The sequence below is a fragment of the Rhinolophus hipposideros genome (genome assembly GCF_964194185.1).
Source record: "Rhinolophus hipposideros genome assembly, chromosome: X".
In the NCBI taxonomy this organism is placed as follows: domain Eukaryota; kingdom Metazoa; phylum Chordata; class Mammalia; order Chiroptera; family Rhinolophidae; genus Rhinolophus; species Rhinolophus hipposideros.
In genome coordinates this window covers 21,053,165-21,069,604 of record NC_138046.1, presented here as the reverse complement: position 1 = coordinate 21,069,604, position 16,440 = coordinate 21,053,165, and the positions used below count along the sequence as shown (strand labels likewise).

Below are 16,440 nucleotides of genomic sequence, written 5' to 3'. Positions count from 1 at the left end.
ATGGTTTTAAAATAATGCATATTTGATGTATGCAGTATTGTATTCCTGAATGTGTCTAAGGACTTTTTCAGTAAAATGCATTCAACATAGAGAAGTCGGTTGAATTTTCCTTAAGGCCAAGGTATTACCATATTTAACTGAGATGAATTAAATTTGGGATTAGTCACAAAGTACTACAGTAGACACATCTTATTCTTACTGTATTCTTTTTTTTCCTTTCCTAGTCCCTTTTTTTAAAAAAAAAAATTAAAGTTTGTTGGGGTGACACTGGTTAGTAAAGTTACATAGGTTACGGAGTACAATTTTGAAATATATTGTCTATATATTCCATCTTGTGTTCACCACCCTGAGTCAGTTCTCCTTCCGTCACCATGTATTTGATCCCATTTACCCTCATTCTTACTATATTATGACTTCTTTAACAGTTGATATTTTTCTAAAGTAGAAATATATTTATTGAACAGGTCAATAATGTACGGCTGTGTAACACTGATGAAAGTAACAGGACAACTTGCAGGAGATTTTTACTTTACAGATTGCCTGCTGTTTGGTGCCATCGTATCAGCAACTGACCCAGGTATGTTTTACATGAGAGTGGGGTTTAAGTATTAAGAGACAGTGTTTTGCCAGCAAAGCACATGTGGGTAACTCTTCATCTGATGTGTAGAATTCAGGATTGGGTACTTCCCATAGTACTGTACTTTCCAATTATGGAGGAAAAAATGAAATTCATGGTTCCTTTTGGTTTAAGCACACATTATTTTGTCTTTAACTTTATTACATTTGCCTGTTACTAGTTCATAATTGGATGCTGTTTAGATACATGCTATAAGGTATTTTCTAGGGATTGGGTATAGGAGATGAACTAGATTAGTTAAAATGAGTGATAACAATATACTTCCTTTCAGGTTTCAAGAAAACAGGTTCCCTAAAAATCTTCTGTTTACATTCAGCTATCTGCATTTAAGAATAAGAAAAGAAGTTTTTAAATGATTGTTAGAAGGCAGTTGTGCTACTGCAAGTGTGACTTGGGGTCACTGGTGGGCTTTCATATACATGAAAGGATTGTTTTTCTAAAATTTGCCTTATTAATATAAAATGATTTTGGTGTTAGCAAAGCTGGAGAGTAAATTTAATTGCACTGAGTTAGGTCATAGTTTTCCAAATATAGTATTGGTGGGCTTACAGCTACATTCACATTAGGCATTTAGAGAATATATAGGCTGAAGAGAAAGGGATAGGAGCACAGACTGCAGTTTTTGAACTAAGGATTCGCGTTTTCTTTAACTAGACCTTTAGAACTTGGTAAAGGTTTGTTCTGTTGTACCTTTTGACCTTGTAAGTTAATTACCTTCTCTAATTGCCATCCAGCACAATTAAAGGTAGGATCCTAAGGTTATCTCTCAATTTCTGGGTTAACTCTGATAACGGAGGGCATTATAGGAAGTAGGAAAAGATGTTTTACACACGATAAGAAATGCTTTGAAAAGACCAGAAGACATTTTAGAGATGCATTTGTGTAGTTCAGCATTTTTCAAACTGAAAATCAGATTGCTTCCTTAAAGACCATCAAGACTACCCCACTGTTTTTTTAGATGCTCCCATTAGCAATGTGAAGACATGATGGTTTTTGCAAGGAGCCCGTGATCTCTCTTTTCTGAGTCCTCTCACTAGAAGCAAGCTCCTTGACTGAAAGCCTATGAGAAATCTTAAGTCAATAGGACTGGCTACATTGCTTCAACCTTTTGGTTTTGTTTTGATAGAAGTATTGCCTGAATGGCTCAAGCAAAAATCTTTTGCTTAGATAAAGTTGGGCAGTTATATCTCTTCTGAATTATAAAGGCATTTGCCCCTATAAGAATTCTTTTATTTTGCAATTGTTCACTTGATAGAAGGGCCAGCTGTAGGTTCTCTTCAAAATTCTGCAGCATTGCTCATGCGCTCTTTTTCTCCTTCTCTTGGTAAGCTTTGGTATCAGCATATTCCAGATGAAATGCTTTGCAGTAGAAACTATGTCTTTTAAATGTAAGTTTCCTGTTTTCTGGTTGGCATTTGAAGAGGCTCTCCCATCTCCGGTTATAATAATCTATCGTGTCTGCTTGGGTTTATTTAGTGAGCTGTATGTGACTCAGCAATTAAGGTTATAATGCAACTTCAATCTCATCGGATTTTCTAAGAATTCTCATATAATTGTTTCCTAAAAGAAGGTGTTTTTTTTTTTCTTAAGCTGTAATAGCTTGATAGTTGGCTTCTTCTTAAGTTAAATATAGCAGCTGTAATTTGGTCATAAATTTTATCCCAACCAAAAACCAAACTTGTGTTTTCATTTCCTACTGTCTTTGCTAAACCAGTGTGCTTGAAATTTGCAAGTCAAATAGAAGTGAGTTGTAAGGTTCCAAGGAAAAAATGAAGTTTGCAGCAGGAAATGCTTTTCATAATATTCTTCTTCAAAGATGAATGATCACCTGGTCTGTAATAAATTCTGAATACATTATGGAAAAGAAAGGTACAAGACAAGATTATTAGCATTCACATGAAGAATATAGGCCAACTCAGTATTCCAAGGTTATTTTCAGCTGTTTGTAGGAGAAAGGAGATATTGCCTGTACACATTTAGGGAAAAGAAAAATACATTAAATTACTGAATCTTTAATATGGTAAGAGAATGTTTATTTATTAAGATTGAATTCTGAGACAAAGAAATGAATGTCTAAATAACTATTATAATCATCTGTGGAGTGGAATATGTTATATTTGTAATATTTCTCTGCCTCTTTCTACTTTGCTAGTGACTGTTCTTGCCATATTCCACGAGCTTCAAGTTGATGTTGAACTCTATGCACTTCTTTTTGGTGAAAGTGTCCTCAATGATGCTGTTGCCATAGTGCTGTCTTCGTAAGTGTTTGTTTTCTTACTATATTCTGTATGTTGAACGTTATGATACTAGGAACTGAAAGTCACTTACTGAATGAAGTGCATTATGAACTGAAACATTCAAAAGAAGGAGACATTCTTTTACTCTTGAAGAAATGCACACTTATGAGTAACATGGAAAGTGCAGGGAAGAAAAAAGAAGGGAAAAAATGTACTCCTAACACAGAAAGACAATTACTGTAAACATTCTAAGACATTTCCTTAATATTTTTTTATGCATAGTATTTTTACGTGCTTGTGATTGTAGCATATAATTTTATATTCTGCTTTATCATTATAACATGAACATTTTGAAATAAAGTAAATTTTTTAGGTAATATATTCACATCGTTCAAAAATCAGCGCTATATAGAAAGGTAAATGTTGAAAAGTCAGATTCCTACTCCTATCCTCATCCACTTCTGCCCTTACTCCTGGCCTGTCCCCCCAGCTCCTTAGAGGTAACCATTTTTGTTAGTTTTTTGTGTATCCTAGTATTTCTTTATTCAAATGAAAGCACACATATAAATGAATATCCTTATTTACCACTTACTTCTTATTTTAAAAGTAGCATGCTATATATGTGCTATACCTAGCTTTCTCTCACATAACCGTATTCTGGAGATCTTTCCATATCAAAACAGAGAGTTTTCTCATTCTTTGTTTGCAGCTACATAGTGTTCTACATACTAGTATACTATGAACTGAACTATACCTTATTTAATCAGTCTCCTGTTGTTGGAAACAATCCAAATAATGCTGCAGTGAATACATTTGTAATTTTGTTAGACATTGCTAAATTGCCCCCCAAAGGGGTTATACCATTTTGCACTTGAAACCACTGAATTATGGGAGTACCTATTTCTTCACAGCTTTGTCAACAGAATATTTGTCAGACTTTTGTAGTTTTGCTAATTTGATGATTGAGAAATATCTCATTGTAGTTTAATTCGTATTTCTGTTATTTAACATAATCATTTCAGAAACATTTTTAATTTTTAGAAGTGTTAATACTTTTTAAAGACAATTATTGAAATGAGCAATATTTTAATCTAATTATAAAGATTACAGGTTAATAGAGGGTGTTTGCAGGTGAAAGAAGGGATCTCAACATCTGAGGGGCTCAATCCTGCTGACCAACTCCTACTAAGCAAATATCTAACTCTGTTGCCTTATTTCTCTCCTTAATTTCTATTTTATTAATTATAAAAGAGTAATCAGTCACTGACTCTGGTTTGCCTAGCTGGTGCCCCCATTGCCTTACTCCCAAGTGAAAAATTATACTTTCTCAGTAACACTAATCTCTTAAATGTTGTATATAAAGATATGCAAAAGGTCAAATCCTTTTTGTGAATGTGATGTATGTAAATTCCATCCCCTCTGTCATATCTATTGCCAGACTTTTTTTGTAGCTATCTACAACTAATGTAAATTTGATTTAAGAAATCAGGCCTAAAGGCTAGAACTAATATTGATACTGAACACATGTGACTTCAGTGACGGTAGGCGCAAAATAAAAGCTTTATATTACTTAAACGGAGGAAGAAATGGATAGTGTAGTTATTTTTTTTTTGATAGTGTAGTTATAACTTAGGTGTTATAAAAAAAATGAAGCTACAAAGACTGTTGAAGCTTTCAGTACATAGGAACATATAAGATCACCAGTGCTATCAGATGAAGAGAAAAAAGTACAGGCAGTTACTTTTATCATCAATTCCCCATCCTAAATAATTATTCTGCTACTTAGTCATCTTACTAATAAGTGTTCCTTCCTCATTGCCCTAATGGATGAAGAGTCAGAAAAATCTCTGTTCTGGTTCTATCTTAAACTGATGTGCCCTGTGCCTTAATTTTTCCATCAGTAAAGTAACTTCCTGTAACTTCAAAAACAGTTAAGTAGTATTAAAGGAAAAATAACTCACTGAAAAATTTTGAGTTTGGGGGTATACATATTAGTGCTGGTGAAGGATAAATGTGTTAGAAAGAGAATGCCCTTCCCAAAACACTTCTCACAAAGTGCCATGCTCGTCTTGTCTATTGCAGCCTTTCTCAAACGGGGTTCTGTGAGAGGAAAAGCCTTATAGAAAATGATTCGAGTGATTCTTTTCTAATTCTCCTAAGGATGGTGTGTAGTTAGTATTATTCTAGATTCACAAAAGATGAGTTAACTCATTACATAGTTTGGTGGAACTCTAGTGGAGATGAGAAGGACTGCATCTAGAGAGTATCATATCAGGGAAATTATTAACTGTGTGTCTTAATGGAGGTGAGCAAATGAGTTCCTGCCCAAACACCGAAGGGAAACCTGGTGTTGGTGTTGTGTTGCTGGCTGTAGGAGGTTACTAGCTGGAGTGCTCAGTGATATGTTTATCATCCTCTTTCATTTGCCTTTTAAAGTACATTAGGTAGAGATGGTCTACTTTGTGTTGAGTTCTATTAGTTTGATGATTCTGTAATGTATATACTCTATAGAAGTAGCCTTTCATAAAGCAGGGAACCCCAAACAGAAGCAATGAACAGGTTAAGGCTACTTGAAATTTATTTATTTATTTATTTATTCCATATTATTTATTATTTATTTTTAAATAATAAATAATAAATAAATAAAATTATTTATTTTTCCATCTTGAAATTTATGTTGGAAGTTGTTTTTGTTTGTTTCTTGACCTGTTAGATTACCATTTCCCCGAAAATAAGACCTAGCCGGACAATCAGCTCTAATGCGTCTTTTGGAGCAAACATTAATATAAGTCCCAGTCTTATATTATAGTAAAATAAGAACGGGTCTTATATTAATTTTTGCTCCAAAATACACATTAGAGCTGATTGTCTGGCAAGGTCTTATTTTCGGGGAAATACGGTAGCAGTACTTTTTTGTTAATGTTAATACTTTTAATATGGTGAGAGGGTGGAGTGAAACTGATTCCCTTGTACATTACTGTAGGAGGTAGATATATCTGTACTGATACAGTGTAGTACATACATCTAGTTAGAGATAAAGCCTAAGCTTCACAGTATTCTGCTGAATGGATGTATCATAATTAGCCTGGAGACCTAAATTCATACTAGTTTATAATATGTTGTAGGGTCATTTACATTTTGTAAAAGAGGAAGTGCAGTGAGTAAACAAATATGACAGACTGTTTAAGTTTACCAGTTACCAGAGATATACATGTTAAAATATGTGGCCATTTTTACCGATTCTGTTAATAAGAAAATTTTGTTAATGAAAGTAGTTACTGCTGGTAATGGTCTAGTGCAGTCCTTCTTAACTAGGGGCAATTTTGTCCCCCTGAGGGGAGATTTGGCAGTGTCTCGGAACATTTTGGTTGTCATGAATGGGAGGAGGTTGCTCCTGGCATCTAATGGGTAGAGGCCAGGGGAGCTGCTAAATATTTTTCAATACACAGGATAGCACCTACCATCCAACAAGTAAATCATCTGGCCCCAAATACCAATGCCAGGATTGAGAAACCCTGGTGTCATAAAACAAGATCACTTGTATGTTGGTGTTAACATTGAAATTGGTATTACCTACTATTCTATATGTTATTTTTTGTCATTATTTATGATAATGCAATTAATATATGTTTGTAACAAAAATTCAAAGTATTTGGCTTAGAAAGTAGGAAATTCTTGAAATTTCAGCACTTAGAAATAACCACTATTAAGGTTTTCATCTAGACTTTTTCCTTCAGGATAGTAACATATATGTAAATATTAACAATGTTTAAGCTAAAAGGGAAGAGTACTATGCATACTGTCCTGTGACTTGCTTTTTTTACTTGGACATTGTACTATATTAATAGCTATATTATCCCATTATAAGGATGCACTACAAACTTACATCTCCAGTGCCTTGTTGATTCATGTTTGGTGTTTTGTAATATTATTGTGAATAGCACTGCAGTGAACATACTTATGTGTAAATCTCTGAATCCTTGAGATTATTTCTGTATATTTTTTAGAACTAGAATTTCTAAGTCAATGGATATGATCACTAAAAAATTGAGAGATGTAATCATATTTCTCTTCAAAACTGTAATATACATCTATTTGAAAGCAGTTGTGCAACATGTAAAAAGAGCCATAGGTATAGTAATACCCTGTTTCTAGGAATGTAACACAAAGAAATAGTCCAAAATTTGTAAAAAGCACAAATACAGAGGGTGCCAAAAAAGTGTACACAAATTTTAAGAAAGGAAAAAACGATTAGAATTGTAATACTCAATATATACCGATAACAAAAGGTGAATACAAGTCACGTTTGACTTCTGCAATTACAAGAGGTGCTCAAAGTGGTTACCATCAGCGTCTAGACACTTCTGATTACGGTGAACTACTGCGTGAGCAACGTTGACCAAAGTGTCCACTTGTATACATTTTTTGACACCCCCAGTATGTTCTTTCACTGTTATTAATAGGAGAAAAAAAAAGAAGCTTTTAAATGTGTAACAGTGGGGAAATGGTTAAATAAATTGTTATTGCCATTTTTGAAGTCTGAAACACCACGGATAGAGAGGCTATAATAATTCTTATGCCATTGTCAGTTGAAGCAGAATTCAAAAGCATATGTTTACTATGATTACAACTAAACATGAAAAAGAGGGGAAAGAAACACAGAAGGAAACTAAGATCTGTCAGAGTAGTGGTATGATGGGGTGATCCCCCCAAATTGCACATTGTATTACTTTCAGAATTTTTTAAAAAGTGTTCATAAAAAACGTTGCTACCTCAAGATAAAATGTTGATTGATGTGGAAAAGATGAGTTAAGATTTCAATCCAGAGGCTAGTGTTTGACTAAAGAAGAAAACAAACCTCTTATTTGTTCTCAGCCCACATGATTTTCATGTGTTCTCATGGATTTTAGTGATTAAAGCATAAAATAATGATTAGTGTGAATCTTGAATTTACATGAACTAATCTAGGGAAAGCAGTCTCAGGAGGCATGGTGTTAGATATTTTGTTCCAGGCAGCATTTTGAAGACTATCGCTAGGGAGAAAGAAGGTTGTCATAGCAATGTCCTTTCTTTTCTCCAGCCAGCTGCTATATTTTCATGTTATAATGTGGTCAGATCTCATTTATGATGGTGGGACCCTTTGTGAGTAGGTAAGAAAACCTGACGTTAAAGGTCATTTTGTATTTATTAAAACAATATCAAATCTACTGGTCCCAAAACAACCTGGTTATTTTGAACATTTAAATGCAAATGTTTAAAAGTTTTCAATGCAGATCATGTCAGGAATTTCTGGATGCTATTAACAGAAGTTAATGTTAGTGCTGTATTTTAATAAAATAGGTAAAATTAAAAAAAAATTTAGTTTGGTTTTAGTTATTTTTTTTTTAAACTTGAAGGTATGAAAAGAACTTGGGGTACATGGTATAGCAAGCCCATTTTATAGCCTTGAAGACTTCATTATATTAAATGAAGAGAGGGAGACTTCACAGGGAGACTTCATTATATTAAAAAGAAATGTGTGTTTTCTCTCCTTCTTTTCTTTGACATGACTTGTGTGATGTCTTTGAGACTGGACTTTTTATGAAAACACTGGTACCTCAATTAACTGAAATGAGAACTGATTTAGTAATGGTAGGCACTCTTGCCGGAGACCTGCTGGCAACAGTGATTTTTCTCAGCTATTTCTATTTCCTGGGGTGACTACTTTAAAAGGAGCATTTTAGACCAGGTTTGAACGGTGAGTTCAGGATGGAGAGTGTGTCTCCTGTAATTGCCTGTCTTGGCCTATTACAGAGTGACTTTCATTCCGAAGCTTCAGCTGGAGGATCCATTTGAGTATGCTAACAGTACTGTTCAGTGGATTCTAATTCCTTGGAAGGTCTTTCAAACCCTTTTCCCTGTCAAAGTCCATTTCAGTGAGTGAATAGATATTAGGCATTGGGCCCATTCTGGTGTTCTAAAAATTGAAAGGGTACTTCAGTCATCTTTTTTTCCCATAGGAAAAAAACAAGATGTGACTGGGTTGAGTGTTGAACAATATTCTTTATATTCTTATGTCTGTGCTGGAAACAAGTGGACTTTTTCATTAGCTTGTTCACATGTGTTAGGGCTTTTAGGCACTCAGTACTAGTAAATCTTAAACAGAGCCACAAAAGAATAGCACTGCACAGTATCTTGAGGCTGGAGAAAGAGGCTCAGTACAACTTTCATATAAAGGACCTTCCAATGTTCTACCTCCTGAAATTGTCATTTAAAAGCTGAATTTTCTTGCTAGCTGGATCTACTAGAGTGTTTTGGTAACCTTTTGTACTTACTTTGGCAATTTGAATCCCAAGTTTTGGTGTTTTTCTCTCCTCTTATTTCACCTTTTAAGCTGTACACTAATGTTTTTATTTATTCATTTTCAGATCATGTTTTTAAAGTAGAAGTTGCTTCTAGAAGTAAAAGCATATTCTCTGTTTTGTAGCTCCATAGTGGCATACCAGCCAGCAGGAGACAACAGCCACACCTTTGATGTCACAGCCATGTTCAAGTCCATTGGCATTTTCCTTGGGATCTTCAGTGGATCTTTTGCAATGGGTGCTGCTACTGGAGTGGTGACAGCTTTAATATCCTTCTATTATATTTATCTTTTCTTGTTAACCTAACCAAGTAATTGAATGCTGTGTTCCATGATATCTCTGAGTTCCATAATTGGCATTGTATTATAATTATTAACCTTATAGCCAAGTACTTGGTTTGAAAACATTAGACAGTCATCTTGACCAAGAAATAAAATAATTTAATTGTTTTGCATAGGACTCCATGCCCTCAAACTTTCACTGCAAAAGTCTAATTAGACACAGGGACCCTTTGAGGTGAATTTTAAGGTTATAGACTAAGTTGATATAAAGGTAGAAATATTCCAAAGAGCCTCTGGGTACTCCGTGCCACTGTTCAGCCTGGCAGTCTTTTGCTCTTTGTTTAAAAGGACAAATAGGAAACATGACCATGACGCCAACTGAGCAAGATAGGGTTCCTGGGTTAGGGAAGATGGGAATTCATCTCAGCTCTCACCGATTTTTAACCTTCTGCTCAAGAGTCCTAAGCACTTCCACTAGTTTGCTATTTGAAATATTGGGTAATTCATTCTTGTATTCATTCAAAACATATTTCTTGATTGCTTGCTACATGTCAGATGCTATGTTCTGGTTATCAAAGATAAATGAGACAAACATGGCCTCTACCTTCTTGGAGCTTCTGGTATAGAAGCATTGACATTTCCCCTCGTGGGACCTTGGTGTAGGAAAGTGGAGGGCAGGGACAGCGGGGAAGATAAGTGGGACTGGATGATCTTTGAAGAACTTCCAGCTCTAAAACTTCTAGGATACTTTCATATAAAACAAATACTTTTTTCAAGAATCTATAAGTTTGCTATACTTCACCTTTGTGCTGGAAGAGATTTGTCTAATGGCTTTTTACAGAGGAACTGAGGCACAAAGCGGCTGTACCAAGAATTCTGAAGGAGGAGCCAGGAGAGTGTTTCTTCCCCCTGGCAAGTTCCTTGAGTGTAGGAAGTATATCTTATTAATCTTTTTGTTGAAGGACATAGTTGTTGAAGTGAATATAAAATTCAGCCCGAGATTTGTCACAGCTTGACACAGGGCCTTCCACTGTCAACTAACAGATACTTTTTTGACTAGTATATGTAAGTGACGTGCCTCAGTTTCTTCATTATGGAGTGCTCCACATCACAGAGCTATTAGTGGATCAAATAAAAGTGAAATCTCATCTAAATGAAATTGTAATAAATGTAAATTGCTATAATTACGGAAGCTGTCTTGCTGTGGGTCACACATTTATAGTCTGAGTTGGCGTGTTGTGTGTCTCATCGTTGCTCCTATCTCTAACCATCCTTTCCTGCATGGTTTCTGGCAAGGCTTGTGATATCCATAAAACAATTGGATTGACTAAGCTGTAAGACTTCCTTCTAGTAGGTATGGCTGCTCACTCCTCAGTAAAATGCTCATTTGAAGAGCTTCTTCACTCTGGTGCCATTATTCTGTGACTTTCGTGTTAGAGAGGCTGGAGAACCCTTCTTTTGCTTTCATAGTTGGCTTGCTTTGACCTATTTTTTTCTCGTCACACTTCTGTATTATGAGATCTTGTTACCAACCTTGACAGTCTTACGTGACAAAGTTCACCAAGTTACGGGAGTTCCAGTTGTTGGAGACAGGCTTGTTCTTCTTGATGTCCTGGAGTACCTTCCTCTTGGCCGAAGCATGGGGTTTCACAGGTAGGTTACTTTCTCCTTTTGATTGTAAACCCTTACACCGACTTTGCCAGTGATTTTTCTCTACAAGTGGACCAACTCCTCAAGTATTTGAACGCACTTGTTGGGGTTAGGATTTATGCTGTCACTTTAGAATGTAAAAAAGATTTTCAGCGGAACTGGTTCCTCTCAAAAAAGTAAGTCACAACTGAAAATGTCAACACTGAGTAAATAATCCACTTCTGTAAAAGAAGAGCCTCAGTAGAAAATTCGGCAACTCTCTGTATGTGAACTTCGAACTCGTTGTCTTTATAGGTGTGGTTGCAGTGTTGTTCTGTGGCATCACACAGGCCCATTATACATACAATAATTTGTCCACGGAGTCTCAGCATAGAACTAAACAGGTAAGAGAAATGTTCTGGTTTGTGAATAAACTTTTCCTCCCTGCAGCAAAACAGAAGTCCTTTAATACTGAAAAAATAATTCTTGATCTGTTCAAAATGATGTCTACTTATTTTGTCTCTTCTTCTTTTGACTCCAGAAGTAAATGGGATTGGCAGGTTGAAGGGTGACAGCTTTTCGGGTAGAGGTAGGTCAGCAGCATAGCCAGGGGTTATTGTTACTGTTGTGGCTCCAGTTAGCTTCCTTTCCTGTTTTTCTAATCTAATGGCTTTTAAGAGGAATGTTTTAGAAGCTCACTCAGGTCTGACTGGAACTGTTGCTGTGTGACATAGGTAGGATTAACTTCTGATCTGACTAGATCTGCTGCTGGGTGATAACAGAGAAGATGAACTTCCTTCAGTCTTCTTCAAGCACTTCGAAGCTGCTGTGTTTCCAGAAATGTCAAAACATCGGTGGTTGGGCCTCATGGTACTGAATGCTCAGCCGTGCAGGGTACCTGAAGGGAATTATAAAGGAAATAGGCATAGCATTTTCTAGTCTTATGAGGTTTGTGGGACAAAGACATGACAAATATGTAATGTCTGCAATAGAAACAGGTGCATACTTGATTATGCTTACATCTAGAATTAGAAGCTTTACGTTTTGCCACATGTTTACAACACAGTGAGATTAGCATGGAAAGGACTCATGATAAAGCAGGAGCAAAGGTGCTTTTTTCTTTTCCCCCCCTTCTTTCACCTCCTGCCACCACTCTGGTTCAAGCCGTTGTTTCTCAGTCTAGTTGTGTAGGACACAGCTCCCTGGCCCATGCTGGTATTAGGAGCCTTGCACTACCCCCGGCTGAGGCGGTCGGTCACTGGTCGTCCGTCAGCCGCTCACAGCAGCTTACAGCAGCTCTCACTGGCTGCCGGCTGCTCACTGCAGCCCAGCTCCAGGGAGAGCCATTGTTCACAATTGTAGCTGTAGAGGGCGCAGCTCACTGGCCCATGTGGGAATCGAACCGGCAACCTCGGTGTTAGGAGTACGGCACTCCAACCACCTGAGCCACCGGGCTGGCCCACTTTTTCTCTTTTCTGTAGCCACAAATTTAGTGCATGACTTGTGTTTTTTCCCAATACCTCAAAAGAGATTAGGCTCCTCCCCTCAAGCATATACATTGAGATTACAAATCCCTTCTACAAATTAATTCAGTACAATAAGTATAGAAAAAAAAATCAGCTGGTGGGGGTAGGTTCACATTTTTCTAGGCAGTGGGATGGGGAATAAAAAAAACTAGGCATATTTAGTCTCACTGTTATGAAGTTTGTGTACATAAAAAAACACTAATAGAACTCTTAGTTGTGTGTTTCAGATTATATGTCATATAAGAGGTCAAAGAAGGGGGAAATGGTTTGAAGCTTGAGAAGCTGGAAAGCTATAGTAGAGGGACTGGTGAGCCTAGAAAGATGGGAAGGATTCAGAAAAGCCTAGGGGAAACAATACCGGTACAGGCAGAAATAAAAAGGCAGCTAATGTTCTCGAACGGAAGGCAGTGAAGTGCAGAGCAGGGGTGGACAAACGTCAGCCAGGCCTCCCTGTGAGGTCTACGAGCTAAGGATGGTTTTCACACTTCTAAGTGGTTGGAAACAAAAGAAGAAGAATATTTTGTGAGATGTGAAAGTTATATGAAATTCTGATATTAGTGTCCATCAGTAGTTTTATTGGCACACAGCCACGCCTATTTTGTAATGTATGGACTGTGGCTGCTTTTGTGTTACAGCTGCAGAACTGAGTGGTTGTGACAGGGACCATGTGGCCTGCAAAGCCTCAAATATTTACTGTCTGGCCCTTCACAAGGAAAGTTTGCCGATCCCTCATGTGGATTAAAGCAGGGACTCAGGAGTCACTGTATTGTTCCAGATCCTGGTTCCACTATTGGCTGGCTGTGTGACCAGGGGCAAGTTACATAACTTCTCTGTGCTTTAGTTGTGTCATCTTGAAAATGAGGATGATAATAGTACCTATCTCACAGAGTTGCTGTGAGATTAAAACGAGATAATGCACATCAACTTCTTAGCATAGTGTCGGGCACATAGTAAAAACTGGATAAAGTTTAGCTATTATCATTAAACAAATAAGTAAGTAATAATAGCATATTAAGTCATTTAATGTAAATTAAATGTACACTTATTTTTTATTCCCAGTTTTCAGTAATAAGGCAACCCTGGTTTATAAAGATTAACTAACTAACTTGCCCAAAGCCACACAGCAAATGCAGAAGGAATTTTGACTCCTGAGCCCATATTTTGACTACGCTGTTTTGTGGGGCAGAGGGCTCGTGCTAAAGAGCAGTGGTAGATAACTCTGGTAGACAGAGGGAGGTCAGGTTACGGGGTCCTTGAATTCATTCATTCATCAAGTCTCTTATCCCTGCCCTGTTACTAACACTTGACGAGGCAGTGATGTGAATGGGTGGGGGTTGAGCAGGCAGCTGGACAGGGGACAGAGCACAAGACAATAATGCACAAGGCCTCACTCCCTAAATGAGGGCTAAGATTTCACGGAAAAAGTGAAATCACACAGCGAGGGGGCGATATGAGAGTTGTCATTGAAGCACTCTGTGCCAGGACAAAAGAATTTGAACTGGATCTTATAGCCCGTGAAGAGGGAAGTGTCTTGAAACTGCCATATTTAGAGCTATTCATTGGATGGGGTGTAGAAGATGGGTGGCAGGCATGCCAGTTAGGGTCCTTTTGTAGCATGATGGGTGGGAAGTGCAAGGTAGACGAAGGCAGTGGCAGGGACAACAAGGAACGTTCCAAAAGAAAAAGTGACAGGTTTTGGCGGAGGAGGAAAAGAGTGGCTGGATATGGGGAGGGGAGAAGGAAAGCTGATTGGGGAAAGTGAGAGGCAACATTTCTGGCTTTTTCTGTGGGACTTGACATGACATCTCTCCATTTGCTCCCCTCTGAATTATTTATTTTGGGGGATGTATAAGAACTTTACATATTTGAAGTGTGTTTCATTATCTTAGTAATACTCGTATTTTCAAATTATGCAACTTATTGACTGGACTAACCTTTTAAAATTTCGTTCCAGTTGTTTGAGCTTCTAAATTTCTTGGCAGAGAATTTCATCTTCTCCTACATGGGACTGACACTGTTCACCTTTCAGAACCATGTCTTTAACCCAACATTTATAGTAGGAGCATTCGTATCCTTTATTATGTGTTCAATTTTGAAAACTTTTTCTGAAAATTGAAATTCTGGTGTGTTTTCCTCTGAGTATAACAAGTAAGGATTTTAACTGTTTTTTTCCTACTCTGTTTTATTTATTCTATTTTCGTTTTTGTTTATTGCACAAATCATACCGACAGATTGAAATGACAGAAAAAAAGTTTCCTACCATTGTGCCAACCCCAAAAGATAAAACTGTTTGTCCTCTCTTACTAAAGGGAAGAAAGAGTAGCAGTGCGGTCTATGCCACACGGCTGTAGTTGAAAGATGATGAAAGGCAGAAGGAGGCTGCCTCTCTCTCTCTCCCTCTCTCTCTCTCTCTCTCTCTCTCTCTCTCTCTCTCTCTCTCTCTCTCTCTCTCTCTCAGTCTCTCTTGTTGAGTCTTCAAAACCCAGTTGAAAGGGAGAGGCTGAGTACATGAAAGAGAGCAATCAATAGTGCCAACCTCATGAGAAGGCAAGAGGAGATGAAATCCAGAGCATGCGAGGAGGGATTGGCTTTCCGCGGGAAGAGGCACTGCTCCACCATGGTTCCAGGACAGGTTATGTAGAGATGAAGGTACATTTGCAAGATGGTATTCCTTTCTGTAACCTCTATTTTAATCTGCAAAGTAGGAGGTGAGGTTATCTGCTGAAAGTGACATAGGAGCAGGTGGCCTATCAGTTATCTGTTATGTAACAAATTGCCCTAAAATTTAGCAGCTTAAAAACAATCATCATGTATTATCTCACAGTTTCCGAGAGTCTGGAATCCAGTGGCAGCTTAGCTGGGCTGTTCTGGCTCAAGGATCTCTCGTGAGGTTGCAGTCATGCTCTGGGCTGGGGGTGCACTCTGCAGACTTGACTGGGGCTGCAGGATCCACCCAAAGCTCACTCACACAGCTGTTGGCTAGAGGCTTCAGCTCTGCCACGTGGACCTCTCCACGGGGGCAGCTCACAACACAACTTACCCCAAAGGGAGTGAGCTGAGAGAGCCTCAAGATGGAAGCCAAAGTGCCTTTTATCACCTAATCTTGGAAGTGATATACCATCATCCCTTCTGCTGTATTCTGTTGGTCACGCCGACGGACCCCGGTACAGTACAAGCAGAAACTAAATAAGGCTATGAGTGCTCGCAGGCAGGGGTCACTGGAGACCATCTTGGAGGCAGGTTTCCACAGGTGACAGGAGTTTTAAGGAGAAGGTTTGGAAATAGTTGTAGAGAGTGGGAGACTGAGTTGATCAAAGACATGCAGTAGGATTGCTGAGCAGTATTAGGGACCCATTTGAGTCTGAGGAATAGCTGTTAAAAGTAGAATCAGTCTGCCCTGCTGGATGACTTTGTTCTGGAGTACTTAGCTGTAAGCATGGAGAAAACTGTCTAGGTGTGGGGTTTTGTCAAGTGGGTGCAAAGAAAGCACAGAGAGGGGCGAGTGAATGTTAGGTATTGGAGAGTATTGAGATGTGGCTAAGAAGGGAAGTGAAGCAGGGAGAGAACTGACTGAGGGAAAAGTAGTGGGGTCTTTGGACCGGAGGTCCCAGTGACGTGGAAGAATTTTCTGAGTGGGATAGAACACGAAACGTGAAAAAGGAGAGATTGTGGTTAGAAAGAAGGATGTTTGAATTCATGCTTTTCAAAAGAAGTATTTTAAAAAACCATCTAAGAATGCAGATTCTGCCAAAGAGAATAGCAGAAATATTTTTTAAATTAAAACTCTAA

At 37.8% G+C, this 16,440-nt stretch overlaps 1 protein-coding gene across 5 annotated transcripts in view; it reads left to right on the top strand.

Moving 5' to 3' along the window:
- The window catches only part of SLC9A6 (solute carrier family 9 member A6), a 50,793-nt gene that overhangs the window by 11,726 nt on the left and 22,627 nt on the right, over window positions 1-16,440 (top strand). For all 5 annotated transcript variants that reach the window (XR_013992980.1, XR_013992981.1, XM_081043615.1 and 2 more), the window contains 6 exons: window positions 465-577; window positions 2,790-2,895; window positions 9,341-9,482; window positions 11,044-11,149; window positions 11,441-11,529; window positions 14,606-14,719. Coding sequence is in view for 3 of the 5 variants with exons in the window: in XM_081043615.1 (XP_080899741.1) it covers window positions 465-577; window positions 2,790-2,895; window positions 9,341-9,482; window positions 11,044-11,149; window positions 11,441-11,529; window positions 14,606-14,719 (670 nt within the window). In the remaining 2 variants the exon portion in view is untranslated. The remainder of the gene's footprint in view (window positions 1-464; window positions 578-2,789; window positions 2,896-9,340; window positions 9,483-11,043; window positions 11,150-11,440; window positions 11,530-14,605; window positions 14,720-16,440) is intronic.